This window comes from Aspergillus lucknowensis (assembly GCF_044049455.1).
Source record: "Aspergillus lucknowensis strain CBS 449.75 chromosome Unknown BJX67scaffold_22, whole genome shotgun sequence".
Classification (NCBI taxonomy): Eukaryota; Fungi; Ascomycota; class Eurotiomycetes; order Eurotiales; family Aspergillaceae; genus Aspergillus; species Aspergillus lucknowensis.
In genome coordinates this window covers 297,353-321,439 of record NW_027263566.1, presented here as the reverse complement: position 1 = coordinate 321,439, position 24,087 = coordinate 297,353, and the positions used below count along the sequence as shown (strand labels likewise).

At 51.1% G+C, this 24,087-nt stretch overlaps 10 protein-coding genes across 10 annotated transcripts; 3 read left to right on the top strand and 7 right to left on the bottom strand.

Annotated features, from left to right (window-relative positions):
* The first annotated feature begins 3 nt into the window (after positions 1–3).
* Positions 4–2,197, top strand: BJX67DRAFT_354367 (cytochrome P450). Its single transcript, XM_071029209.1, has 4 exons — positions 4–811; positions 868–1,522; positions 1,588–1,854; positions 1,964–2,197. The coding sequence occupies exons 1-4, from the start codon at positions 365–367 to the stop codon at positions 2,116–2,118; spliced, it is 1,524 nt and encodes a 507-aa protein (XP_070885886.1). The 5' UTR covers positions 4–364; the 3' UTR covers positions 2,119–2,197.
* Positions 2,198–4,591, bottom strand: BJX67DRAFT_354362 (uncharacterized protein). The gene is made up of 5 exons (XM_071029208.1): positions 4,409–4,591; positions 4,055–4,345; positions 3,848–3,996; positions 3,315–3,788; positions 2,198–3,264 (listed from the first exon to the last, which is right to left on the bottom strand). The coding sequence occupies exons 1-5, from the start codon at positions 4,472–4,474 to the stop codon at positions 2,214–2,216; spliced, it is 2,031 nt and encodes a 676-aa protein (XP_070885885.1). The 5' UTR covers positions 4,475–4,591; the 3' UTR covers positions 2,198–2,213.
* A 126-nt stretch (positions 4,592–4,717) lies between these two features.
* Positions 4,718–7,145, top strand: BJX67DRAFT_354361 (major facilitator superfamily domain-containing protein). Its single transcript, XM_071029207.1, has one exon. It carries the CDS (start codon positions 5,242–5,244, stop codon positions 6,898–6,900), a length of 1,659 nt encoding a protein of 552 aa, XP_070885884.1. The 5' UTR covers positions 4,718–5,241; the 3' UTR covers positions 6,901–7,145.
* Positions 7,146–7,288: 143 nt separating this feature from the next.
* On the bottom strand, positions 7,289–9,407 carry BJX67DRAFT_354360 (Zn(II)2Cys6 transcription factor). Its single transcript, XM_071029206.1, has one exon. The coding sequence runs from the start codon at positions 9,243–9,245 to the stop codon at positions 7,410–7,412; it is 1,836 nt and encodes a 611-aa protein (XP_070885883.1). The 5' UTR covers positions 9,246–9,407; the 3' UTR covers positions 7,289–7,409.
* Positions 9,408–9,495: 88 nt separating this feature from the next.
* On the top strand, positions 9,496–11,812 carry BJX67DRAFT_372333 (RNA polymerase II mediator complex subunit MED27 domain-containing protein; the record flags this gene model as incomplete). The annotated part of the gene is made up of 5 exons (XM_071031231.1): positions 9,496–9,648; positions 9,705–10,223; positions 10,689–10,886; positions 10,937–11,593; positions 11,645–11,812. The coding sequence occupies 5 exons, from the start codon at positions 9,496–9,498 to the stop codon at positions 11,810–11,812; spliced, it is 1,695 nt and encodes a 564-aa protein (XP_070885882.1).
* On the bottom strand, positions 11,707–13,094 carry BJX67DRAFT_120069 (uncharacterized protein). The gene has a single exon (XM_071024420.1). The coding sequence runs from the start codon at positions 12,949–12,951 to the stop codon at positions 11,863–11,865; it is 1,089 nt and encodes a 362-aa protein (XP_070885881.1). The 5' UTR covers positions 12,952–13,094; the 3' UTR covers positions 11,707–11,862.
* An 850-nt stretch (positions 13,095–13,944) lies between these two features.
* Positions 13,945–15,152, bottom strand: BJX67DRAFT_120035 (uncharacterized protein). The gene is made up of 3 exons (XM_071024419.1): positions 14,882–15,152; positions 14,232–14,816; positions 13,945–14,176 (listed from the first exon to the last, which is right to left on the bottom strand). Exons 1-3 carry the CDS (start codon positions 14,997–14,999, stop codon positions 14,040–14,042), a joined length of 840 nt encoding a protein of 279 aa, XP_070885880.1. The 5' UTR covers positions 15,000–15,152; the 3' UTR covers positions 13,945–14,039.
* A 516-nt stretch (positions 15,153–15,668) lies between these two features.
* BJX67DRAFT_354353 (uncharacterized protein) lies at positions 15,669–16,499 on the bottom strand. The gene is made up of 3 exons (XM_071029205.1): positions 16,477–16,499; positions 15,794–16,415; positions 15,669–15,735 (listed from the first exon to the last, which is right to left on the bottom strand). The coding sequence occupies exon 2, from the start codon at positions 16,082–16,084 to the stop codon at positions 15,812–15,814; it is 273 nt and encodes a 90-aa protein (XP_070885879.1). The 5' UTR covers positions 16,085–16,415; positions 16,477–16,499; the 3' UTR covers positions 15,669–15,735; positions 15,794–15,811.
* On the bottom strand, positions 16,022–17,006 carry BJX67DRAFT_119865 (uncharacterized protein). Its single transcript, XM_071024416.1, has 4 exons — positions 16,840–17,006; positions 16,477–16,780; positions 16,311–16,415; positions 16,022–16,259 (listed from the first exon to the last, which is right to left on the bottom strand). The coding sequence occupies exons 2-4, from the start codon at positions 16,778–16,780 to the stop codon at positions 16,147–16,149; spliced, it is 522 nt and encodes a 173-aa protein (XP_070885878.1). The 5' UTR covers positions 16,840–17,006; the 3' UTR covers positions 16,022–16,146.
* A 2,230-nt stretch (positions 17,007–19,236) lies between these two features.
* Positions 19,237–23,597, bottom strand: BJX67DRAFT_119834 (DNA-dependent ATPase RAD26). Its single transcript, XM_071024414.1, has 3 exons — positions 22,909–23,597; positions 22,785–22,858; positions 19,237–22,732 (listed from the first exon to the last, which is right to left on the bottom strand). The coding sequence occupies exons 1-3, from the start codon at positions 23,128–23,130 to the stop codon at positions 19,396–19,398; spliced, it is 3,633 nt and encodes a 1,210-aa protein (XP_070885877.1). The 5' UTR covers positions 23,131–23,597; the 3' UTR covers positions 19,237–19,395.
* Positions 23,598–24,087: the final 490 nt, after the last annotated feature.

Sequence of the window (24,087 nt, the reverse complement as noted above, 5' to 3'; positions counted from 1 at the left end):
TGCGAGCGCCTCAGTTATTCCGGGGTGCGGAAGCTCGGAATGGAATTCATCCCCGGCCGCTAACCCGATTAGGGGCTGCTTGCGACTTTCCCAATGCACATCCCGAGTTCCAAGGCTGGAGCCATCCTTTCGTCCCAATGAGATCTCAAGCCCCTCTCTTGCCTCCTCCAGAACCATGCGTCGAATTCTGGGGCAGCATCCATGGATCCAATGGCTGGGGTCCCATGAGAACCACCCCCTTCTTCTCACATGCCAATTTCGCCCGGTGACCGGCCACGATGCGGCCGCCTATAAAAACTGCTGAGCTTCTCCAGCTCTCGGAGGTGCTCCCCCGCCATGATCAAAAGCTACTGGTTTCGAAGCTATGCTGTCACCAACAGTCGTCCTCTTCGGCGCTCTGTGCGTCACCCTGCTAGGGTTGAAGCACATCCACCAGCGCATTCAGCGACATAGAGATGCCAAAAAGTGGGGATGTCAACCGCCTTCGACAGGAGACGTCGGATTCTGGGGTATCTCGGCCTTCATCCGCTTGAGGAAAGCTGTGAGAGAGAGACGCTTGGTCGAGTTCATCGCCGAGCGGTACGATGAATTCGGTAGCACCTTCGGACAAATGGTGTTGGGAACAGCAGCAATTTCAACCGTTGATCCGGAGAATGTCAAGGCCATCCTAGCTACCCAGTTCAACGATTTCTGTCTGGGAACTCGGCATCGGGAATTCTTTCCTCTGCTTGGCGATGGAATATTCACGTTGGACGGTGCTGGATGGTCGCATTCCCGCGCCATGCTGCGACCCCAATTCACGCGCGATCAAGTGCGGATTCGCTTCCTTTCCATGTTGTTCGCTTCTGAGTTGCTAACTCAGATTAGGTTGCCGATCTAGATCTCATGGACGCTCATGTCTCGCGCCTTATTGACCTGATCCCTAAGGACGGCGCGATCTTTGATATCCAAAGACTCTTCTTCCTCCTGACAATCGACTCCGCTACCCATTTCCTCTTCGGTGAATCTGTCGGGGCCATGGAAGAAGGCAACAGCGTTCTCGGGAAGTCGTCTGTCGGTACCTCGCAGGGATTCGCGGAGGCATTCAACACCTCCCAGGAATATCTTACATGGCGATCAATGGCCGTCAGTTTCTACTGGTTGATCAACCCCAAAGAGTTCCGCGAATCCACGCGCCGCGTCCACGAAGTCGTCGATCACTATGTCCATCAGGCACTTGATGCGAAAAGACACCCGGAGAAGAAGGATCCTGGGCGCTACATCTTCGCCGAAGCCCTTGCGGCGGAGACTGACGATCCCATCGTTCTCCGAAACCAAATGCTTAATATCCTCCTAGCTGGCCGTGACACGACAGCCAGTCTTCTAAGTTCCGCGTTCTTCTACCTCTCCCGCAATCCAGCGGTTTGGGAGAAACTTCGTCGAGTCATCATCGACGAATTTGGAGATAGCCAAAACCCCAAGGGTCAGATCACCCACGCCAGACTGAAGGACCTTCCCTACCTCCGCTACGTCCTCAACGAAGGTAAGATCTGTCAACCGTTACCAAATTCAATCTTATATAGCTGCAAGCCTAACCATGGAATCTAGTCCTCCGCCTCCTCCCACCGGTGCCGCTTAACTTCCGCGTCGCTGTCAGAGACACCTCTCTCCCAGTCGGCGGCGGACCAGACGGGAAATCTCCCGTCTACGTGCAGAAGGGTCAACCAGTCATGTACAGCGTCTACGCCATGCACCGACGAAAGGACATCTGGGGCCCCGACGCCAACTCCTTCCGGCCCGAGCGCTGGGAGGAAAACGCGAAGCATGGATGGGAGTATCTTCCCTTCAATGGAGGGCCGCGGATCTGCCTTGGACGTATGTTCTCTCTCACTGTTTGCCTTTCTCCCGCAACCAACTTCCCTGTTCAGATAACGCAGGACGATGTCTGATGAAGAGCGTTTACTGACCTAATTCGGTTTTATAGAGCAATATGCCCTCACAGAAGCCAGTTACACGATGGTCAAGTTGCTCCAGCGCTTTACGACTGTCGAGAATGGAGATCCCGGTATTAAGGAGCCTATCATCGTCTCGACTTTGACGCTTTCGCATGGTGACGGGGTTAACGTTCGATTGTATTAAGCGGCGTCCTATGGGAATGTATATGTGGCTCGGAACCTTTTATCATGCACTACTTACGATTATGGGAATATATATATATATAGTTATTATGAATCTCACAACTCTATATCAGCGTCTAAGCCCTCGCCCGTTTGACTCCAATGGATATTAGGATCCCACAAGGACAACTGTAATCCATTATACACGTTCCCGGAGTCGACGAAATCTGGCAAAGCCGTATTCGACAGATCACGAGGTACCCATTCTCCCGAGCCACGATCAAGCCCTAAAAAGTCTAGAGAAGGTTCTTGCCATCGTGGAAAGGTGCTCGACATTACGGGAGTAGGAGTAGTCGGCTTCGGAGTGCCATCGCTCCGAGCCGCCGTTGCCCTGACAAAGAGCTGAGATACAATCCGCGCCCCTGAAGCAGCCATGTCGCTGATCTCCGCGAGCATTTGAAGACGAGCGAGCGACTTCTCGACTGATTGAATTGCCTTATGTCGAGTTAATTTCCGAACATTCAGGCCGAGGATGTCGGGCTGTTCGCCCCGCTGCTCAAATGGGAAGTCCTGATGTAGGCACAGAGTGAGCAGTAGGACTGAGGTCTCGAACGAATTAAAGATGATAGCAGCAAAGCGTGTGTGTGAGCTGCCAAACATAGAATGTAAAGTTGAAATTGCGTCGAGTTCCTTTATTGCAGCAAGTGCAAGTCTTTGTTTTTGTGACTGGAGGAGGACTTGCTTGTACGGTGGCATGGTTTCGATTTGGCTTGGTGTTAGCAGTAGGAGCGGTTTGAAATTCCAACAGACAGAGTCGAATATGGCGATGTGTAGGAGTTCGCGTTGCATAGGGAGTTTTGGGAGGTCGTCGTCCCATTTTGTCTCTGGTTCGAGAGATAAGGCTGGCGGGAGGGTCGGGAGATACTCGGAGCAGAATTGCTCGTATATTTGCTCTCCTTGGGTCGGATCATATGGCGAGTGCCTCTTTGATGCAACCTTTCTCCAGAATCTGCCTAGCTGGACTTGCATCAGGCGCTCGGTGAACATCTCGGGCGCGGCGACGTCGCTCACGCCGCCAACCTCTGGGCCAAGCCGCAGCCGGGGTAGCATATTGGATACCAAATTATCGGGTAGGAATGGGACGCGGTCAAGCTGTCTTGACAAATGGCTACACGCCAATGTCAGCGGTGTCCTCCTAACTGAACCCTTGGAGCTCACCTGTCTAAGAGGTACAGGTTGCAGATTGTCCTTCTTCTTATTTCTTTCTCAAGCTCTTGAGTTCCATTGCCAGTAGGTGCAGAGGTATTAGCGTGGAGACCAGCCTTCTGGGAGGCCCGACAAGCAGAAGCTATCCCTTCCCAGAACTTATCGGTCCTCCCCTCACAAGAGAATGCCAAGGCGGCAAATAGAAGGTGTTGAACGCGGACCATGGAGCCTTTCCAGTCAAGAGCAGCGCAGCTCTCCGCTAGACTATCCCCAAGGTTACCGCATATGTGACGAATTTCCGAGAATGACTGTCCACCAACCTCATCCCCTTTGAACGAGGGCGAAGGGAGAAACAGTATTGCGTACGAACATATCCGAAGGATGAGAACCGCAAACTCGACATCTTCTAACCTCATTGGTCTGTCTTTGCTCCACCATTTCTGGTAATGGGCCAAGAAGGCAGGTACGTGGACAAGCTGTTTCATCCTGGCTCGCTCAGGTTAGACACCTCCAACGATAAGGCCGTTGGGTGAGCATTGACATACCAGTTGAGCTCAGAGACAAAGTACTGAACAAGAGGGTCGAGGACCTGGCGATGGGGCATCCTTTCAATATCTCGTCTGATAGTTTCGAAAATGCGTGACGACGTATCCTTGTCGCTAGTCTCAGTCTCACATTCATCATCCAAGTCCACCTGAGCGGCCTGATTAGCTTTGAAAGTATATTTTGAGCATAGATCGCATCGTAATTACATTTCTTAGCAAGGCCATTGTGTTCGAATTACTATCCTCAAAGTAGCCGAACGATCTGGATAGTGCTGAGTGCTGAGTGTATGAGCAGCTATTGGGAGTGATAGAGGACTGGTCCAGCTCTTGGGTCCCGACCAGTTTCTCAAGGGTTTCTACATTCTCTGAGGCCTGCAATCGAGCCTTTATTGCTGCCGAACCAGCACGCGGTGCTTGATTCACTGGTGGAGATTCATAGATGCACTCCTCAGGCCTCCGACGTCGAGTGCAGTGGTTGCAAGGATACTGGCGGCTACACTGTAAAGGATTTTTAGCACAATATCCTATGAAACAAGACGCATCGAAGCGCCTGCTACGCACTTTTTGCTTCCGCTTGTAGCAAGGTACACATGTCGTCACCTGGCGCTTTCGGCCGATGCGTTGCATTTTAGGGGATTTCTCAGCTTCCAGCCCGGATACGGCACACGGAAATATGGTCCCAAGCAAATAGGATGGCCATTTATCCTTCTCCCCGTTGGAGGTGGAGGTTTCAGGCACGATGAGTGAGTTGTCGAAGCTTCTGAGAGTGGTGTCGTGCTGACCAAGTCGTCTCCCGGCCGCCGCACGTGACGCCATTGGACGATGAAGACCGCCTCTACCTTTGTGTTTGCGTCTCCTGCCACCCCAATAATGTCGAGCAGGCGCCGCATCGGAAGCGCAGGTTGTGACATATGAGTCTGATAGCTTCACTCTGCCCTCCGTGAGCAGAATCAGGAGAATCCCGCCCCCTAGACGTGAAGCGGGTCATTCTATGTTCGGCCGAAGAATTTCGGCCGTCAAATGCCTGGCTTCATGATGAAGTCCACGGCGTTAATTCTATGAACTTCCTAAACCCGCCACTCCGTACTATATGTGAACCATTTTCAGTATGAAAATGGCCGTCGGTGCTTTTGCTCGCTAAGATAATATGGGTCTGGCACGGCCTGCTTAGCCACTAGCTTCTCCGGTCCACCAAGGAACTGCAGACATCTCCATGAACATACTCCATCGAACCCCTCAGTTAATGGGCTTTAAGGGTCCATGCGGATGTATCGGACATAAGAAGATGCTCACGCAGGCGAAGCCACAGCATTCGACTATTTAAACAGCTGAGAGCCGAATGGACACTTCACATTCGTCGACCTTCTATCTACCGCCTGGAGAGCGGATTTCAAATGGAAGCCACTTCAGAAAAATCTTCAAATATGGAAAGCTCGTTAACTCCTCGACTTGGGGAAGCTAAGGAGGAGCAGGAAGCCCAGCCTCAAGCATCTACAGCAAAGCTCGATGACGGTGTCCGCAAGATCACCGGTATGCGTTGGTTCTTAATCTGTGCTGCTCTCTATCTGTCAGCTCTGATGTACGGTCTCGACACCACTATCGCAGCTGACGTACAAGGAGCCGTCATTGAAACCTTTCCCTCCGATGTTTCTCAGCTTGCCTGGATCGGTGCCGGCTTTCCCCTCGGATCGGTTGCGGTCATCCTCCCATACGGTTTCCTTTACACAACGTTCAATATGAAATGGTTATACGTTGCTGGTATTGCGATGTTTCAAGCAGGATCTGCTGTTTGTGGTGCCGCGCCGACTATGAATGCGCTGATTGTGGGCCGCGTGATTGCGGGCGCTGGGGGGACTGGGATCTACCTAGGCGGCTTGAACAGCCTTTCAGTCATGACGACGCAGCAGGAACGTGGAGCATATCTCGCTGGTACTGGTTTTGTATGGGGCGTGGGCGCCATTCTCGGACCTGTCGTTGGTGGTGGGTTCTCTGACTCGTCGGCGACATGGAGATGGGGATTCTATATTAATCTCGTCATCGGAGCAGTCACAGCGCCGGTATATCTGTTCTACCTACCATCAATCCATCCAGCACCTGGCAAGACATTGCGCGACAGACTATCTCGTTTGGACTATGTTGGCTTTGCCCTCGGCGCAGGCATATGGGTTTCTTTCTCACTGGCTTTCATATCCGCAGGAGGTATCTGGGCATGGAGCGAAGGCAGAACAATTGCACTAATTGTGGTTTTCATTATCCTGCTTATCAATTATACGCTGCAACAATACTTCTGTGGTTTCACGACACGGGAGACAAGATCTTTCCCCGGACACCTTCTTAAATCCCGGACTCAGATACTTCTTTTCATCACCACAGCATGTGCAAACAGCGCAATGTTTTTCTCCACCTTCTACATACCCGTCTATTTCCAGTTCACGCGGGACGATAGCTCGCTTATGGCAGCTGTGCGGCTCCTCCCATACCTTCTGGTTACAATTACCTTCAACCTCGCAACCGGTTGGGCCTTGCCGAAAGCCAAATACTACATGCCATTCTGCCTCGTCTCTGGTATCCTCATAACCGTGGCATCTACGCTTTTTCTCAGCTATCTCTCACCAACTGCACCAACAGCCCAAATCTACGGCTTCAGCATCATCATGGCTGTGGGAACCGGACTCACAATGCAACTAGGCTACGCAGTAGCCAGCATAAAGGTTCCGCCATCAGACGTCTTCAGCGCCATCAACCTCCAGAATATCGCCCAGATTGGTTCCACCGTTATCTGTCTCGTCGTTGCGAGCCAAGTCTTCCAGTCCACCGCAGTTCGCAACTTGAATGGCACCCTTGAGGGCCAAGGTTTCGGCCAGAAAGAGATACAGAACGCAGTTTCGGGTGCCCAGAGTGCGCTTTTCGAGTCTCTGGACGGCGATTTGCGTGACGAGGCTATCCGTGCTGTCACTTTGGCGATACAGAGAGCTTTCATTATCCCGCTTGTCGCAGGTTCTGTGGGTTTGATTAGCTCGTTGCTTATGAGGAGGGAGAGGCTGTTCCTGTAGTGTAAATAGCATTTGCAGTACTGATATCGGAACAAGTGCGTGTAGGACTTTTCCACTCAGGTACCCAGCGTGACAAGTGTTTGAGGGCCTTCAGAACGTGTACAAGCTGAGTTCAAAGGAATAGTCCTCGGATATAAACTCAATTGTCCGCCAGTAGTTTCGAGTGCAAGAGGGGAAGCGGACAGATTTTTTAAATAATGTACGCCGTGCAAATGGGATTTCGTCCCCTGCAACGAGGTTTAACAAACCGAACAGCTCTGATCTATGATATCTAGACCCTTGACCCCTGGAGTGAAAGCAAATAAGATAAGGAAGCCGAAGGGAAAGCGAGGTGTGGAGGAGGTTCAGCCCTTTCTTACTTCGAAGCAGCCGAACCCCATCGATAGACAGCTAATATTACCTTACGAGGATAAATTGTAGTAATCCGATATCACCGTAACGCAGGCAGTTATATATTACTATAGACTGAAGGCAACCCTTTTGACTTCCCCAACAAAGCGAATATGCCCTCAAATCAGACAAACCACGTGCCCTGAGCTCCTCAGACACGCCGCTATATCCCAAGTATCCGGATCAATATGCGCACGCTTTCGCCACACGTTTTCCATAATACCTAGGACTTCCCGCATCGTACCCAGCATTCCCAGCGGGCCCATTGAAGCAATGATCTTGCGGAATGCGGACTCCTGTCCCTTCTCAGCCATGCAGCCTGCAATGCAGAGCGGCCAAGCCAATGCTCGGAAGGAGGCGGGAGAAGGGAGGTTAGTGAAGAGCTCGATTATTTGGATAACATCGTCACGAACCTCTGGGGTGGCTATTTGCCAGCCCGAGAGGACTATATGCAGATACATGCGGGCCGCGTAAGCCCAGATCCGAGTGACGGTCTTCGTAGTATCAGATGGGCACGGATGGTGAGAAGAGCTGGGTGGGTTCAGTGTCTGAAGTAAGTCGGATGGTCTAGCAGGTCGGTCAACACGGCACTGCTCGTCTGGATTCGAGTCGAGTCGAGCAAGCCTACTCTGTAGCTCTTCCTCAATTATGGAAGCACGCTTTAAGAGCTGTGCAATCGTCAACGTGCGGTGCTTTTTCATATCTTTCTTCCAGGCATCTAACGCGGCGATCTCGCCTACCAGAAGGATTGCCCAACTTTGGCATCCAAAAAAGTCCTCGAGTGGCAAGGCAGGTTCTTTCCCGCAATGTGACTTGATTAGCAAGTCGCCGTGATACTCTCGCAATCTAGGTGATTGTTCGAGTGCTGTGCTTGAAATGACGTCCGCAACCAACAATACAGCAGAGAAGAATCGAAAGGAAGCTTGATCAGAGTTCCAGAATGTATTGTCGAGAGCCCTTGCCGGAAGTGACGACGCCTGGCCCATCAAATCCAGAAGAGAGGAGACAGTTCCAGGATACTGAACAATCTGTTCAAACAGGACGATTGCAGCACTAAGATGTATCCGCCAATTCTCGTTAGTCGCGACAACACCCTCGAATATTAATAATTGCACAATGCTTCCGAGAAGATATGCACTCTCTATTAGATTGCAGTGCACACCCCTGGTGTTGACAGTATAGAGGTCACGCTGCACCATTTTGACGGCCAAGTCGGTCTGCTTGCGTTGCTCGCCAGCAGCTATGCTCACACAGGAGTCAGATGCAGGGCCCGAACTAATCGGGACAGAAGAGAAGAAATATGACGTGAGGCCTATGACGGTGTGATATAGGGCCTTGATCTTCATAGGCATCACCAAGAGCCAGCTCCGGCCGCCGTCGAAGATAGTGGGTATATAGAACGGAAACAAAACAGGGAATGTGTAGTCCAAATACACCATGACAAACGTGAATTCCAGCTCATTGTCAACACGCTGGGCCAAGCGGTGCCAGTCTGGTCCAGTGGAATGATCTGGTGAAACCTGGGGAGAACCGTCGGCACAGCGATCAGGAGCGGCGCGCATCGTACTGCTGCTTGGAGAGCGAGCACCCGGAGACTCAGGTCTGTAAGCTGTCTTCCCATGCGAGATGTTGTCAACCGTCTCCCTAGCAGGATCCGTCGAACTCCCGGTCCCTGGCGCCGGGATTTCTTCTCCATCTAGATCGCGCGCGATGCGTTGCATCAATTTTCTTGATCGACGGCGAACTGCGCTCCGCTTTACCTCGTTCTTAATCCGTTGGGCCATCTCGACCTGTTTGACCGCATTGTCCATCCATTCCGGCTTAGGCACGTCGGAATAGCAAGAGATCTCGAGCGCCGCGCAGCCTTGACAAATGGGGCGCATCTTGTCGCATTTCTTGCGGCGCAGCCGACATGTCCAGCAGCCAGTATAACAGTTCTGGCCGGTGTTCTCCATTGAATATCGTCAGTGGAAGCCAAAGGCAAGAAAGTCGCACCTTTTGGCGACGACGAGTCTCGTCAGATATGCGGCCGCTCGAACTCCCCGCGCGCGATTGGCCCGCGCGCGATGAAGCCCGAGCGGCCCCACCTCAGAGCTTTGGATGATTAACCATAACGATGACATGATGGCATTCCAGGAGGCTATTTATACAAACTACATTCTCCGTGGACCGTGTCCTCGCTTCCCAGAATCTACCTTCTCAGCTATGGCAGGCCTCAAAATTCTCGTCATTGGTGGTACCGGTCCTGCGGGCATCTGCCTGCTGCGAGAGCTTGTGTTCCGTAAGCATGAGACTGTCGTTTTTGCGAGGAATCCTTCGAGGATCCCCGAAGACTTGATATCTCATGAGCTGATCGAGGTATGTCGCGGTGGAAGCTTCTCGAGATACATATTAATTGAGTGTCCTATAAATAGGTGATCAAGGGTGAACTGGATGACTTTGATGCCCTCTCGACAGCTATAGCTGAATGCCGCCTCGTTATATCGCTCCTAGGGCCGAATGTACTGGACAAGAAAATCAGTCCTACCTTATATCAGGACTTCTACAAATCATCACTGTTTCCTTTGATGCGCCAACATGGAGTCCGTCGCATTTTCGCAATGGGGACAATCTCTATATATCGGCCCGAGGACCATTGGACGCTCTCCAGGTCTGCGCTGGTTCTGGTCGTGCGGCTTTTCGCCAATGGGCCGTACCAGGATATCGTGAATATCGCTAAAGTGTTCGAGAGCGACGCGAGTGATCTTGATTGGACCGTCTACCGGATTGCTATGATCCCGGGAGGATCCGACGAGGAGAGCTGGCGGAAAGACAGAGAAGATGGGGAGACCTTTGTGGGGGCGGTTGGCGCGAATGGCTGGACCATCTCGCAGAGAAGGGGAGCACTTGCGCGGTGGCTCGTCGATGGAGTGGAGGGAGGAGCGGAGGACTGGGTGCGCAAGATGCCAGCTGTCTGCAAGAAAGGGTCGTGAAAGCTGCCATAATATAGTGTTTTGACTGGCAGAAGATTTATAATGCAAAATATTCATGATTTTTTGCAGACAGTCGTAGTGTTATGGGAATTTTAGCACTCAACGAAAAAGGGTCAACCTGGCTCATTGTATAACTCCGCTTCAGCCACATCCATGTGGCTCAAAAGTGGCGCAGCTCCGCTGCGAATTATTCTCAGCTAATCAACGGCTCAACCATCCAACGTCCGTCCTCTCACCAGACGTTCCAAACCACAACTCGATCAAGAGACGCAATCCGGACGGTTCGTCCTTATCGAATTATCAGGCTGACTAATTCCGGCGGCTAGCTGCTGTTAACTTACTATTCCCTCACCTGGAAACGGGTGGAAAATGGCTTCTGGCCCGAATTCTGTCCCGTTTCCTACTGTAGCTGTTGTGGTACCCAAGATGGAGTCTTCGTCGTCTATGAATTCCAATGGAACTAGCGATGTCAAAGGAAATGACCTCAAGGATTCACCCCCCGCAACCAATCCGACTGTTGCACAAGAGGAATCTCCTCACGAGCCCGCCATCGACCCGGAACTGTTGGAGTCCGAGATGGAACTCGTGTCCGCTCTTGCTAAACTCCAAAAACTCGAAGAAACTGTAAGTAGTGACCTCAGCACATGACCTTAAACAATCGCTTAATCTTCTAGATTCACCAACTCCGAACCTTACTTCCCGAGCGTCTTTTGGAGCCTTTAGCACCAATTGTGAACCCAAAGGGGTCTACAGGAAATATCGCTCCAAATTCGCCTCAGAAACTCTTTCAGCAACTTTCACAGGCGGCGCGTGCTGGTGTTGGCGAAGTTGGAGAGTTCCAAGCTATGTGGCGCAGCCAAGAGATGAAAGCTGTTTGGGAGCGTATTGACACGTTGATCCATGAGAATGCCGGTCAGCTTCTCCAATCCTCAGGCATGTGGGAGCAGGACTACGACACTTTACTTGAGGACCTCACGAAGCAAGACATCATCAGGAAAGAGCAATCCCATAGGGCCAGGGAGGAGTTAGAACGTTCCCAACTTCAATCTGTGGAGGGCGGCTGGAAAGCCATCGTCGAAAATTTCGTCCAGAAAAATGTGCCCGGCGTCCGTGTCGTACTCACAAAGAACGATTCTTCTTTCATTGTCCTCCTCCCTAAAGGCGGACTGTCCCTCAGAGTCCATACCATTGACGCCGGCCAGGAATCCGGGATTCCCGACTGGAAAGTCGTGAGTAAACGAACATCTGCAGAGCCACCTTCAACGCTCGAAAACGCTGTCTTAGACTGCCTCAATTCTCGTCCAAGAAAGTGGGATCTAAATTTCCTCCTTGTAAGTCGTCTCGTCCTCACTATAGAATCCCAAAGCTCATACACTACTTAGGAAATGATTGCGTCCTATTCAAACATATATGAAACAAGATGTGTTAAATGCGACAAAATGACCGACAAAGCCGCAAACCTCCCAGTACTTCGCCGTCTAAAAGCAGCCCAATCGCTCAAAGAGCCACAACTACCTACATTCGAAGCCTACCACGCCGCATGCATCTAAACCGATTACAGGTTCCCCCAACTGCGCAACCTCATATACAGCCCCGAATATCAGCCCGGATGCGGGTAATGAACCACATCATGCCAATAATCCGCTGGATACCATTGCCCGACCATATCCCGATACGCCCTCGGCACTGTGTGGCCGCGAATCCCACAATACCGCACGCTAGACCAGGTTCCCTCGTCAGGGACACGATACTTTCTCATCCGGAAATCATACCTCTCCTCCATCGCCCGTGCCAACCCCTTGATTCGCTCATCCCTCCTCTCCTGCTGGCGGTATTTAGTGCAGTCGTCACAGTGTTCCGCGTCACAGGTATCAAGATGCTCGCGTCCCCACAAGGTCCAGCATGGCTCGGCTTCCCATCCATATCGGCGGATCTCACCTAGGTCATAGTCTTGTTGAGTTCGTGGGTAGATCCGTCCCACGTAAATATCCGGCCCTTTGCCCTTGATGACGTCGGAGAATCGATCCCACCGAGACCACCGTATCGGGTTTCCCGGTTTCGGATCCTTCGGCCAGATCCAACCGGCGGTTGAACGTGAGCGGCGTGTTTTGCTTTTGTTTCGGCGTGCAGTCGGTACCGTTGGTGCGGCGGGTGGAGGCTGTTCATGTGGTATGGAGGGCCGTGGGTGTGTGGGCGGCCCAACGGCCATAGACGATGATCGGTGTGTGGATGGCCTGAAGGGCGGCTGGGGTGGTGAGTATGTTAACGATTCAGTGGAGTCACATGATGTTTCATCCTCAAACTGTTCAAACGATTCTGTTGTCACGTACGGCTGCTCGTATCGAGTTGGGCGCCGTCCAACGGGCAGTTGTCGTCGATGTGCACGCGGTTGTGGGCATGCAGGATGTGGGAGCTTCTCAGAAGGTTGTCGGCATCCCGACGCAAGGAAGTATCCAGACTGCGGGAGGTATTCATCGACTGGTTGGCGTTCAGACGGCGGAACATCACCAGGTCTCGGTGACCACGCAGAGTGTGATGGGTGAGCACGTCGCGGTCGACACGGAAGCTGTTGCTTCTGTGCATTTCCCGCTGAGCGTCGTGTGCGTGTATATCGGTTCGCTGACGGACGGTGATCTCCTACTGTATACAGCCCGATGGAACGCCACAGAGGCTCCAACCAACTAGTCATTTTGGAAAACAGCAACAGATGTGACTTTTTATGATTTCTGCGATTAGGTAGAGACAAATCAATCGCAAAAGTAGACTGTACAGCAAGATTCAAAACACAGTAGAGTGACCTCCCGACAGGTCAGTCCTCTTATATACCTAGCCAAACCAGAAAGACCAGCCAGCCAGCCAGCCAGCACGTGCTTATCCTTTCATCCAATGTGAATTCCCTTGCACAGGAAGCCGATTGAAGACCTGGACCCTTGTCCCGCATGGATTTCATGATAGCCCCAGAGTAGAGTTCTTTATGTTCCACTCCGCTTCTATTGAATTCCCCGACTGGCAGACCCATCTACGACGTAATGAAATCCCTTTGTCAAGATTGTATCCAGTACAGCAATTAAAGGGTTTAAAAGTTTTATGGAACCCAATCCATTGGTATATCCCTCATGCAGCGGGAAGTGGATACCAGCAAAACGGAGCAGAAGCTAGAGCCCTGTCAAAGGCGGAAAAAGAAGCTTGCATGTACGAAGGGCTTGGAACGGGCTTCTGGAAGCTCGCCAGGTCATCGTGGATCCGCCCAGAATCTGCAAGGCTGGCGGGAAGTATGGATTTCTTTATGTCAGTCATGCGTGTTTCCTGTAACGTTGCGCGAAGGGCTTAGGTTAGATAATTTAGTAGTCCTAATAGAAGGTTAGAATTATGGATCTGTACCCAGCGCTCAGAAAAGGTGTCCGCCAGAGGAGAATTTCAATCAACGAAGTCATCATATGGACAGGGAAGGCACGAGTATGTCGTCATCCAGAGAATATTATATGAGGTCCCACTCTCCAAGAGGGGTACAAAAAATAAAAGCATGCGCAGAATCAAGGACAAACATAGAAGCGTAGGCGAAAAAAGAAAAGAGCAAATCACAATCATTCCCACAAAACCAGACTTATCTTAGTTGGATGCAAATCAAATAGACACACAATGAACGCCAGCCACCCTCCTGATAGAGACGCTATTATCATGAAAAAAAAACTGAAACCGGAAATCGCTCGGCTCGATGCAAATTTTTCAGAATGCATATGTAGATATAGATATTCATGACGAGGGTTTCGATGGAATTCAGGTGGAGAAGATGCCAAATCCGGTAGCAAACCAGGTAAAGGATGCGACAGTGATTAAGGCCATTCCCACGCCAAATTTGAGAGCCTGGAGCTCCGTCGAGGAGAGGGCACCGCTACACGTCGCGCAGACAAAATCTGGGAGCGCGTTAGCGAAGAGGTTGCGGGCATTTGGGTGGTTCAGGAAACATACTCTCTAGATCTTCATAGTCCTGCGAGACATACATCCCAAAATAGTAGCGGTTCTGAGAACTGAGCTCGCCAGCGCTGGCAACATCATCGATCTCCTTGCTCTCATCATACACGATCAAGGTATAGGTTGCCGTGAGTAGCGGAACTGTAGCATTGGCCTGATACTTCTTTGTGTCCCAGACAACGCTTTGGGTCTCCGAGACGCTCATGTTGCTGGAGATAGTATAGGTTTCGCTGTTCAGACTGCACGAAGCAACAACATTCACTGCTGAAGGCGTGTTCGATAGAGAGGTATAGTTCCAAACAAAAGTGAGTTCATCGCCAACCTTGTAATAGGTGGTCGACGTAGGCTTAGGAGTAATCATTGAGATGCCACCAGGCGGGAGGCGAGGGTCAACAGACGTTGTTTTGTTTGAACCACCGGTGTGTGTTGAGTGTGAGCCAGACGAGGTAACGGTCGCAGTATCTGTCTCCTCGCTGTCATTATTGTCATCGGTCGAGGAGGATTCTGAGCTACCGGTTTCCTCGGGGGCGTCAGTTGTGGGAGTAGCGCCCGTGGTTGGGGGCTCGTTTTCAGAATCTGAGTCTAATAATTCGCACGTTAACTCATCGACCAAAAGCATCAGTCACCAGTAACTCAACGAGACTCACTTTCTTGTCTCGGTAAGAGTTGCCCATGGACCATCCGCATTTCCTCCACTCGCCATGCCGCCGAAAGCACGGTCAGCAAAAGGAGGCACACCAAGGGGAAGAGCGTGATGAAACGCATAATGTGAAGGCCTGGCCGTTGTGCAGCTGCCTTGCCTTGAGTTGAAGGAAGCGGGGGCTCGGTTATCCTCCCGACTTCAGTTCAGTGTATTCAAGTCCAATTCAAAGTCAGGACCCAAGGTATCAAATGTTGGCTGTCCACAGCAACGAGCGTTGATAGCCCCCGAAGCGAAACGACACAGTGGTGACGGGCGGGAGGTGACACTCAATCGAGGAATCAAGATGACGATAAGCAAGCGATCGGGAGCCGGAGACCAAACAGTGGCTGTTATGTGGGATTTGAAAAGGGCAAATCGGCTGATATCGTTCAGTGTTTAAGGGTCTCTCCTGAAACGAGTGGAGGCCGAGAGCGAGCGTAAACAAGCGAGTGACTGGACGATTCGCCCCAATGAAGAGAGGAAACGAGGACGAAGGAGGAGCAGATAAATCCGGAGAAAAGGATGAGAAGCAGGATAACGCAAATGCTGCAGAGAGAGAAGAAAAGGACGATGGCCAGGCCAGAAAGAATCGAAGCGACCAGAGAACCAGAGATCAGATGGCTTAACCCGATTGGGATGACATGTGAGACAAAGTCTGGGCTATTTTTGGCCGATCATCTGGCCTCAGGCACGTCCCTTTTTTGTCTGGCCATCACAATTGCCATCATCAACAACCATACCCAACTTATTTGAGTATGAGCCTCATTTCTACATAAAATCGAGCTACTTCAGCTGTCAACTTCGTGTGGTTTTGAACGTCTTGTATGCAGACATCTCAAAGGCATTTTGATTCTTGGCTTGCGCTAACATCAGAAACCAGCAGTAGGATCATGTACTATTGCCAATTATTGATTCCAAAGATGCATGATGATCTCCTTTTTACCAGATACAACGATTTGATGACCCCTTGGAAGACATAATTCAATTCCCACCATCCAATCGAAATCCTTCCGTCGAAATTCGAAATCGATGGCGTCATAGGCATCCAATTTAAACGCAAAACATGGTTGTCAGGTCCGGGAACCCCAGACAAACACACCAGGGAAACCAGAGATACAACGGCCACAGCCATCCTCCACACCAGACTCCGCCAAACTTTATGAATCATCACTCCGCGCCACGCGCGTCATCCCCAGAGGTGTGGCGAAGGAGTCATGTCAGGTCCGGGATTCAGGCGGTGGGCTCAGTCAGAAGTTTGACTTCGCTGCAGGAGGCGGGGTATTTGGGTGTATAGTACCGGTAGATGTAGAAGAGCTGGGGTGCATTGTGAAACCAGTCGCATACTACAGGGGTCAGTCAGCTCGAACCGTGGGCGATATGTGTTTCCGACTTACCCAGCCAGCCGCCGAAGCCATTCCGCTCCGACCATTGCAAGCCAGTGCTGTTGACGAAGAATCCTTCAATGCCGTATCCCGCATTGAGCTCGACAAATTGCCAAGCTGTGCGACATGGTTAGTTAACACGATTCCTTAAAATACAGCGACAGCGAGGAGTACTCACCAGCATAGTTGGTGACACCTATCGGATAGAGACCCCAAGGGAAGGTCGTGTGGAGATCAAACTGAACGTTGGTACCGTTCAAGTAGCCCTTGCTGGCCGTCTCAACGTCTGGTGTGAGGACGGCATCGTTGAGCCCGGCGCCCGTGTGATATCCGTAAACGTAAAGGTCGTTATGGTCGGGGTTTTCAGATCCAGACGTCTTCAAGTAGAATGTATCAGTGACGTTGGTGCCTTGGCGCGCGACGAGCGATGGGCTGGTGATGGCAGCGCCGATCAGCAGTGAAAGTGTGCCGAAGACCTTCATCTTCAAAGAGAGAGCTTGAGATGTAGCACGAATAAAGATCGAAGAGGAGAAATAGATACCCAAAGAATGTGTTGACGGCGTTCTCTGCAAAGAGAATGCTTGTTGAAGAACGGGGAGGAACAGCCGCTTTATCAGGGGAATGGTGGCAACGGCTGGCAACCCCCGTGGATTGGTTCGCAGAGAACCACAAGGTTCCTTCCAGTGGGAGGGAAAACGACTCCGAAATCTTAATGAAGGGGAATGTTCAAGCTCCCGATACCCATGGATGTCTTTTGTAGAGGAGAGGGGCAAGGTGAGACATTATCTGCAGTTGGGTCTCATCGTTCCTCATCTTCAGCAGAGCGACAACAAGGAAAGCGACGATCTTCCTCGACTGGGAAGTACTTCAGAGAGCTAACCGGATCTTCTCAGTGGACCTTCAAGAGGAAATTCGCGACAGAGAAGATCACAAGGCCCAGCAGGTAAGCGAGCGCCCCAGCTTTGATAAAGATGCGAGTGGGGCATTGTCAATTCGTCATCGACAGGCCTTCGTACGAAGACAAGGCAAAGAGCACGTCGCATCTGCTCTTGAGCATGATGAATGACGATAGAGCTGATCGTTGAGATTCTATCGCAGGGGATTGTATTTTGCGGTATCACAAACAAGTTTTTTCGCCTTGTTAGGCCCGAGACATCCAACTCCCGCGCCAAACCCAGGATATCCACCATCGGCACGTGCTGAGGAATCTTGGAAGCAGTGAGAAGAATATGATATAACCGTCTCTTCCATAGTCGGGATCTTCAATTGTCAATCTCAGGAATCGACGAGGAAGTTCCGCCCTTCAGTCGGGGAGCTTTATTTTCTGAGCAGCTCCTGTTTTACCAGAGCACACGAATGCTCCTCTTGACGGGATCGACCATCAACGGAATACTCCGACATTATACTTGCCACCCAGGAATCGACCCAATTTATTTCGCGGCGAAGGTTCCGGCGTTGCGAGCGTCAGTTTATCAGAAGAAGTTCGTCATCTCCTCTGTGATCGCCCATAACAACTTACCGCAAGTTTGCACACCGCAGGAGTAACCCGGGGTATTCAAGGACGTTCGGCATCACATACGGCCGTAAGAATAACCCCCTCGCTCAATCTGTGCCGACTCCCGGCCTGTTTGACTCTCAATATTTGAGCCGGAGACACCGAAATACGGTAAATAAAGTGACATCATGATCGTCCGTTGAGTAATGAAGTACCGTCAAAGCTGCGAGTCCGGTTCCTGATATTCAGTTTTCTATTCATGGAAATAATTGCGGTCCCGGAGCCAAACGACACAAATATCTCATACCGTTCGACAGACGATGAAAGAATACATCATGGCCTTGGTGACCTACGTTGAAACGAGGGTACTTGGATAAACCAGTGCCTGTCTGATGCAAAATTATATTTCGGTCTGGGTTTGGTACACCCCCTCCATTGGCGCGCAAGGGTGGCATAACCAGGGATATAAGATCAAAGGCCACGCGAAAACATCTAGGCAAAGGGTGCGTGCACTGCGAACTCTATGCGCTTGCACCATCAAAGCTGGTCCAAAACGTACAAGCACACATTCCCTGCCCATCATCGGCTTACCGTCATGGGAGACCATCCGATTTAGTCCTGGAAAAGGTTTCTAGAAACTTCAATACACAGGGAAGCTTGAGAACCAAGGATACCAAATGTGAGAGGAGATAATACGAGTCCCACCGTCCTTCAACCCGCCTTTTCCCAGGAGAGTCGAACCAGACGGCATCAAAGGCTAGCATTGCCAGATAAAGAAAATGACGTCTCACTAAATCACTCTTCCGCATTGTGTTTGGCCATCCCCCTTGTTCACGGAGAGAACGCGAGTGATGCAACCTCAACCCATGGCAGATTCGCACAGGACTGCCGAAGAACTCGAGAATTCAACACATCACTGCAAAAAGGCAAACGCTTATAGAACTGATGAGAATGAATCATGCCATTTCTATCCATCATTTCTAAGACCCGCGGCGATTGGCCGTCTCAGGACATGTTACACCGGGCGAAGAACCCTGGACTGTATAACTTGAAGCAGGACTAGACGCTGCATAGAGGAGCGCATAAGTCGGGTGTGTACACATTAACCACAAGGTTCCATCCTTTCCCGAGTAGATATAGAAGGTCATACGTTTGTCGTCAAGCACTATCGATACAGATGAGCTGAAATGAAACCTGACAGGAAAATGGTATACATTCCTGGTCGGCCAATCTAGATATACATGCGCAGCGGAGTGAGAGGAAGACGAATTTCAGGACGCGTGAGGTGTTTATTGAGAATGAGGATGAGGGTTGGCGGGAGTTGATTCGAGTTATTGATGAGCTGCTGTATATAAATCGGGTATGGTGGTTCGCAGGGCAAGAGGGTGATAATCTCGATGTTGCACACAGGAACAGTGCGCGCGGGGGTTTATGAGAGGGAGTCATGGAGAATCCATTGTGATTGAACTTTTACTTAGATCCCCGTCATGTTTGGAGAGCTTGGATTTGAAATCTAAAATGGCATCCACGATTAATCTGGTAGTTGCTTTGAAGACACGAAGGTGTAATCGTCTAAGTGAGATTCTATCATCCCGGCTAGATTTATCGTCTGCTCACATACTCTGGCTTGAGCGACCACTTCCCCCGTCCATTACGGCCACCCTTCTCCAGAATTGCAATCTGCTTCAGCATTTCCTTGAATTCCGCTGACCTCTGCGGCGTCGTACAGTAATGATTGAAATGATCGATCAAGTTCTGCGTATACACAGACCCGCCATGAGAGGTGATAAAATCTCGGATCATTGTGATGAAATCTTTTCCGCTAGGGTTGTTGGATGGAGCAGGGCTATTCGTAGCACTTCGAGACGATGACGGCGTACGGGACGCAAGGTTGGCCAAGATACTCGCTGAGGATGGCCCGGCTAACGCTCGCCGCGCTGTGCTACTTCGTCCGCCGAACGGGCCTCGCAGGGGCAATTCCTCGGGTCTCCCGGCCACTCCGAACTGGCCTGTCCAGGTTGGGGTTCCAATTGGGATTGATCTTGCTGCCTCACCTGCACGACGGAGTTCCTCTGCGGCCTCGGCAGCTACTCGCTTAGCTTCAGCTTCAATAATCTTAGGGTCAGCTCGAATGACGCGCTTGCCATTCACGATTTGGTCGTGCTCCAAGGCCGAATGAACTCCTGATTGGGCAAATATGCCTTCCATGATGCGGGACTCCGAGTTCTTGCCGGGTTCTCCTTCCTCCTGCTCCGCCTCCCCCTTGAACTGCTCGATTGAAGCGACTCCTGTCACTTTACTGATGTCTTGCTTTTCATCTTGCACGTCACGTTGATGGGCATTTCCATGCACTAACTTGGCGGCATCGCCACCGTCTTCTTCGTAAGTGACCTCAGCCTCCTTGAAAATCTTGCTAGTCTCCGTTGGGCCTTGATTCTCCTCCCCTAGAGAAAAAAGGTCGTGCAAGTCGCTAAGTTGGAAAGTTTGCCTTTGTTTGGGATCTTTCAAGATCTTGTTCGTAAGAAACTGCTTGAATATTTGACGATGGTATATCTTTTCCTCGATCGTTCCAGCAGTCATCAGTCGATAGATGGTGACATCACGCTTTTGGCCTAGTCTCCATGCACGCTCTCGGGCTTGCACATCGGTCGAAGGATTCCAGTCAGGATCGTAGATTATCACTCGATCCGCCCCAGTGAGGTTGACTCCCAACCCCCCTACCTTGGTGGTGAGAAGAAATACATGCAGATTCGAATCGTTATTGAACTCGTCGACCAAAGACTGTCGGTGATGAATAGGCGTAGTCCCATCCATACGGCGATATTTGAACCCTGACAGAGACCTGATGAATTTCTCCAAGATGTCCAACATTATCCGATGCTGTGCAAACAGCAACGTCTTATGGCCGGTAGCCTTCCACAGCTCGAGCAGCGATTTGACCACTTGCATCTTCCCGGACTTTGTGGCATTCCCATAGCTCGTCTTGGTATGCAGTAATTTATGGCTTTGGAGATCAGGATGATTGCATATCTTTCGTAATATGTCGACTCCGTACAATACTTGCCTTCGGCCTCGTAGGATAGATTGCATTTCCTCAGAGCCCAAGAATGCCATATATGCCTGTCTCTGCGGCTTTGTCAGCCTGCAGAACAGGACCTGCTCGCTCTTCTTGGGCAGATCGGCCGCCACGTCGATCTTGAACCGCTGGAGAAGGTAGGGGCTAATAGCGTCTTTAAGGGTTTCTGCGCACTTGGCTGCCGTCTGTACCTGCAGATTCGAGGCATTCGCATATCCTCCTTGCCTTATCGGAAAGTCAAACTGGTTTCGAAAGTTCACCAACGTGCCCAGACGCATAGGGAAAACGAAGTCGAATAACGACCAGAGCTCAGTGAGGTTGTTCTGCATCGGTGTGCCCGAAAGTATGATACGATGTGGAGTGCGAAGCTCTTTGCAGTGTATCGTAATGGAAGTATTCGGATTCCGGATTTTGTGGCCCTCATCAAGGATTGCCCCGCCCCATTCGACTGGGATCAAGAGAGAGGCGTAGCTCTGCAGCCCTGAGTAAGTGGTGACGAGCACATGGCCTTCCTCGACCACCCTCTTAACGACCTTCCTCGCCGCTTTTAAGGCGCTGTTAGAGCTACCCGCCCCGTAAGCCCCCGATACGAGTGCATCCTCCCGGCTGCTCTCGTTTTTGATGCTGACCATACCACTGCCTGAGGTATGCAGAATAGAAACCCGGAATGGAGGCCACCAGCGGTGGAATTCGTTAACCCATTGCTTCATAACGGTGGCAGGACAGACGACAACGATGGGCTTGGTCAGTTTCGTGCTATAATGAAGGCCAGCTAGAAAAGCAATGGTTTGAATTGTCTTTCCTAGACCCATCTCGTCACCAATGATGCCCCCGACTTGTTGCTGATGCAGCTCCCACATCCACTGCACCCCAGTCTTCTGGTAATCAAATAAGAGAGGGTGGATATCACCCGGAACGCGGTATCCATTATCCAGGAGTAGGTCTGGTTGAGTAGGATGTGGCATGAGCCACTCTTCCTCTTCATCGGACGCATGAGTGCCTTCTTCCTCTGATTCAGGAACATGCTCTGTGCCTAGCTCGCGAATTTTTCGAGCACGTTTCCGAGCAGCACTTCTCTGATGAACCCAACTTTGAAGCCTCGACTGATAAATCTTTTCGTTCCCATCATCTAACCCGCTAAAGTCTTCCATCCCGTCAGCAGCTTTTGCTTTCTTTCGAGCCACTGGCCGCGCTGGCCTTTCCTCGGTCACGAAATTAGAGTCGTCTTCCGATGAGGTTTCCTGCTCTTCGTGCTCAACGTAACCCTCCGAATCGTCACGGTCTTCGGGTACCTGACCATCTGAAAGAGCTCCTATTCCCAGATCTGAGTCCTCTGTTTGAACTGATTCCCGGATTTGTTGGGATTCGTTCTGTAGTTTTCGCCTCTTCCCCGGCCGTTCAGTAAACGGCTCCTCTGCAACACTCGATTCGCTAGCTTCGTCAAAGCCAAACCCCGGGCGCACTAGATGACGATGGGAGACGGCAGATCTCGCTTTTACCTGCTCCAATGCCTCTACCTCATCACGCTCATCCTCCGCGTCAATAAGCGCATCCTGGAGGCTCGCCAATGGGCCCGCATTGGGTCCAGTCCCCATGCGCGAAAACGGTGTGATTTTTCCAGTCCTAATAAGATAGTCCCTGCGAGATTCATTGGGCATCCTCCCTGTCCCACTCGCCTCCAGATTCGTTTCCTGCTCTTGGTGCCTGTCATCGATACGCTGCTGAATTTCTTTGAGGTCATTCGCCAGTGCGGTGTTACGCGCCTCTAGCTTTTCTATATCATTTTTCAGGCGAACTCGGGCCGACGTGCCGATTGGCTGTGCAAGACGCTGATGAGACCTCAAGATCTGCGATTCGAGTTTTCTGACAAGAACAAATAAGTATGCCATTACAAACGGGTAGATGTGAGTCGTACTCTTTTTCAAACCTCGTCTTTTCCAGTCTCTTACGATCCCGTTCATCGGCTTGCTCCATAAGCAATCTATCGGCCTGTAATTTCGGTCAGAACGACGTTCGTGGCTGGCGAGAACAATAATTACCTGACGCGTGATATCCCTTTCCAAAGTATCCTGGTCGCGGATATCAGCATGAAGCTCCCTCAATCGGCTCGCTTCGTCTGCAGCTTCGGGAAGATCTTGCGTCTCTCCCGGCCCACCCGCCGGCTGAGGTCGATGAGTAGTCTCGGGGACAGACTCCTGCTGGTTTTCCAAGTCATGTACTCGAGTAGAGCCATCTTGTTCGTCCTTTACATTTCCAACCATCTTGAGTGATGCGGAGATTCTCAGTGAGGTATGAGACGTTAGATCGCTTGGCTCAAACGTTGAAAGAAGTATATACGGCGGCTGAGACCCGTAAAGGTTGATTCTGAGCTACAAGGCTGGTTGGCAGCTCGAGATCTCGCTCTCGGCCAAGATTCTATGAAGTGACAGGCGAGATGCCGCCTAATGTATGAAGCAGATGGTGAATTATCATGATAGAGGCACTTCACAGTTAGCCGTAGGAAACGAAAGAAGAAGACAGACCCGCATAATGGGATAGATCCGCCATGAAGATGAGCCTTAGTGAGGATCTGTCGAAGCTATCTTTTGCTTCACCCGGCTCAGAGATTTCCTCCATTATCGTCACTGTTAGGTGACCGTTCGGGGACTGGAGCCTGCAACTCACCGCCCGAAGTTTTTGGCAGAATGTTAGTCATCGGCGAACAGCTTCTCACATCCTCTTTGACTAGAGTCAAAGACATGGCCGTGGTGATGATGGATGACTCCAATCAAGAAAACGGCTGCGGCTGGGGAAGGAGAATTGTTTGGAGATTGCGAGTGCGCCAAGAAAGGTAAGACGACCAATTCATTGCAGACTCTCTCCAGGAAAGCAGCCGCAGCAACCCTTTCTCCGACATGTGGATGAAATACCCCATATTCCCAGGCTGCCTGAACAATGATGATGAAGTTCAGGTTAATTGTCGAACAGCCTCCGCGGAGAGGGTATGAATTCGCGATCCCTTGGGACTCGAAGGGCAGCTGAAAGTGATTTGAATGGGGAACCTGAAATGGGATCGCCCACGAGGCTGGGTAAAGAGGGGCCCAGCGCGCGAAAGGCCCAAATTCATCGAATTCATTTTCACGGAGCTCTCCTCCCAGGCAGTGAAATAGAATTAATTCATCGTAGAATGATATTGGGTGTTTATTGTCTCAGGACCCTTTCTCTACGAGCTGGCCACT

Excerpts from the sequence above, each read along its gene's own strand:
- BJX67DRAFT_354362 (XM_071029208.1), bottom strand. The coding sequence starts at position 4,474 with ATGCAACGCATCGGCCGAAAGCGCCAGGTGACGACATGTGTACCTTGC. Across the intron at positions 3,789-3,847 it reads TTTGTCTCTGAGCTCAACTG|GATGAAACAGCTTGTCCACG; the intron begins GTATGTCAATGC and ends TGAGCGAGCCAG. Across the intron at positions 3,265-3,314 it reads AACCTGTACCTCTTAGACAG|CCATTTGTCAAGACAGCTTG; the intron begins GTGAGCTCCAAG and ends ATTGGCGTGTAG.
- BJX67DRAFT_120035 (XM_071024419.1), bottom strand. The coding sequence starts at position 14,999 with ATGCGTTTCATCACGCTCTTCCCCTTGGTGTGCCTCCTTTTGCTGACC. Across the intron at positions 14,817-14,881 it reads ACTCTTACCGAGACAAGAAA|ACTCAGATTCTGAAAACGAG; the intron begins GTGAGTCTCGTT and ends GCGAATTATTAG. Across the intron at positions 14,177-14,231 it reads GGACTATGAAGATCTAGAGA|ATTTTGTCTGCGCGACGTGT; the intron begins GTATGTTTCCTG and ends ACGCGCTCCCAG.
- BJX67DRAFT_119865 (XM_071024416.1), bottom strand. The coding sequence starts at position 16,780 with ATGAAGGTCTTCGGCACACTTTCACTGCTGATCGGCGCTGCCATCACC. Across the intron at positions 16,416-16,476 it reads AGGTGTCACCAACTATGCTG|CTTGGCAATTTGTCGAGCTC; the intron begins GTGAGTACTCCT and ends CATGTCGCACAG. Across the intron at positions 16,260-16,310 it reads TGGCTTCGGCGGCTGGCTGG|TATGCGACTGGTTTCACAAT; the intron begins GTAAGTCGGAAA and ends TGACCCCTGTAG.
- BJX67DRAFT_120069 (XM_071024420.1), bottom strand. The coding sequence starts at position 12,951 with ATGACTAGTTGGTTGGAGCCTCTGTGGCGTTCCATCGGGCTGTATACA.
- BJX67DRAFT_354367 (XM_071029209.1), top strand. The coding sequence starts at position 365 with ATGCTGTCACCAACAGTCGTCCTCTTCGGCGCTCTGTGCGTCACCCTG. Across the intron at positions 812-867 it reads CCCAATTCACGCGCGATCAA|GTTGCCGATCTAGATCTCAT; the intron begins GTGCGGATTCGC and ends AACTCAGATTAG. Across the intron at positions 1,523-1,587 it reads CCGCTACGTCCTCAACGAAG|TCCTCCGCCTCCTCCCACCG; the intron begins GTAAGATCTGTC and ends CATGGAATCTAG.
- BJX67DRAFT_354360 (XM_071029206.1), bottom strand. The coding sequence starts at position 9,245 with ATGGAGAACACCGGCCAGAACTGTTATACTGGCTGCTGGACATGTCGG.
- BJX67DRAFT_354361 (XM_071029207.1), top strand. The coding sequence starts at position 5,242 with ATGGAAGCCACTTCAGAAAAATCTTCAAATATGGAAAGCTCGTTAACT.
- BJX67DRAFT_119834 (XM_071024414.1), bottom strand. The coding sequence starts at position 23,130 with ATGGTTGGAAATGTAAAGGACGAACAAGATGGCTCTACTCGAGTACAT. Across the intron at positions 22,859-22,908 it reads AAAGGGATATCACGCGTCAG|GCCGATAGATTGCTTATGGA; the intron begins GTAATTATTGTT and ends CCGAAATTACAG. Across the intron at positions 22,733-22,784 it reads AAGACGAGGTTTGAAAAAGA|AAAACTCGAATCGCAGATCT; the intron begins GTACGACTCACA and ends TGTTCTTGTCAG.
- BJX67DRAFT_354353 (XM_071029205.1), bottom strand. The coding sequence starts at position 16,084 with ATGATTCATAAAGTTTGGCGGAGTCTGGTGTGGAGGATGGCTGTGGCC.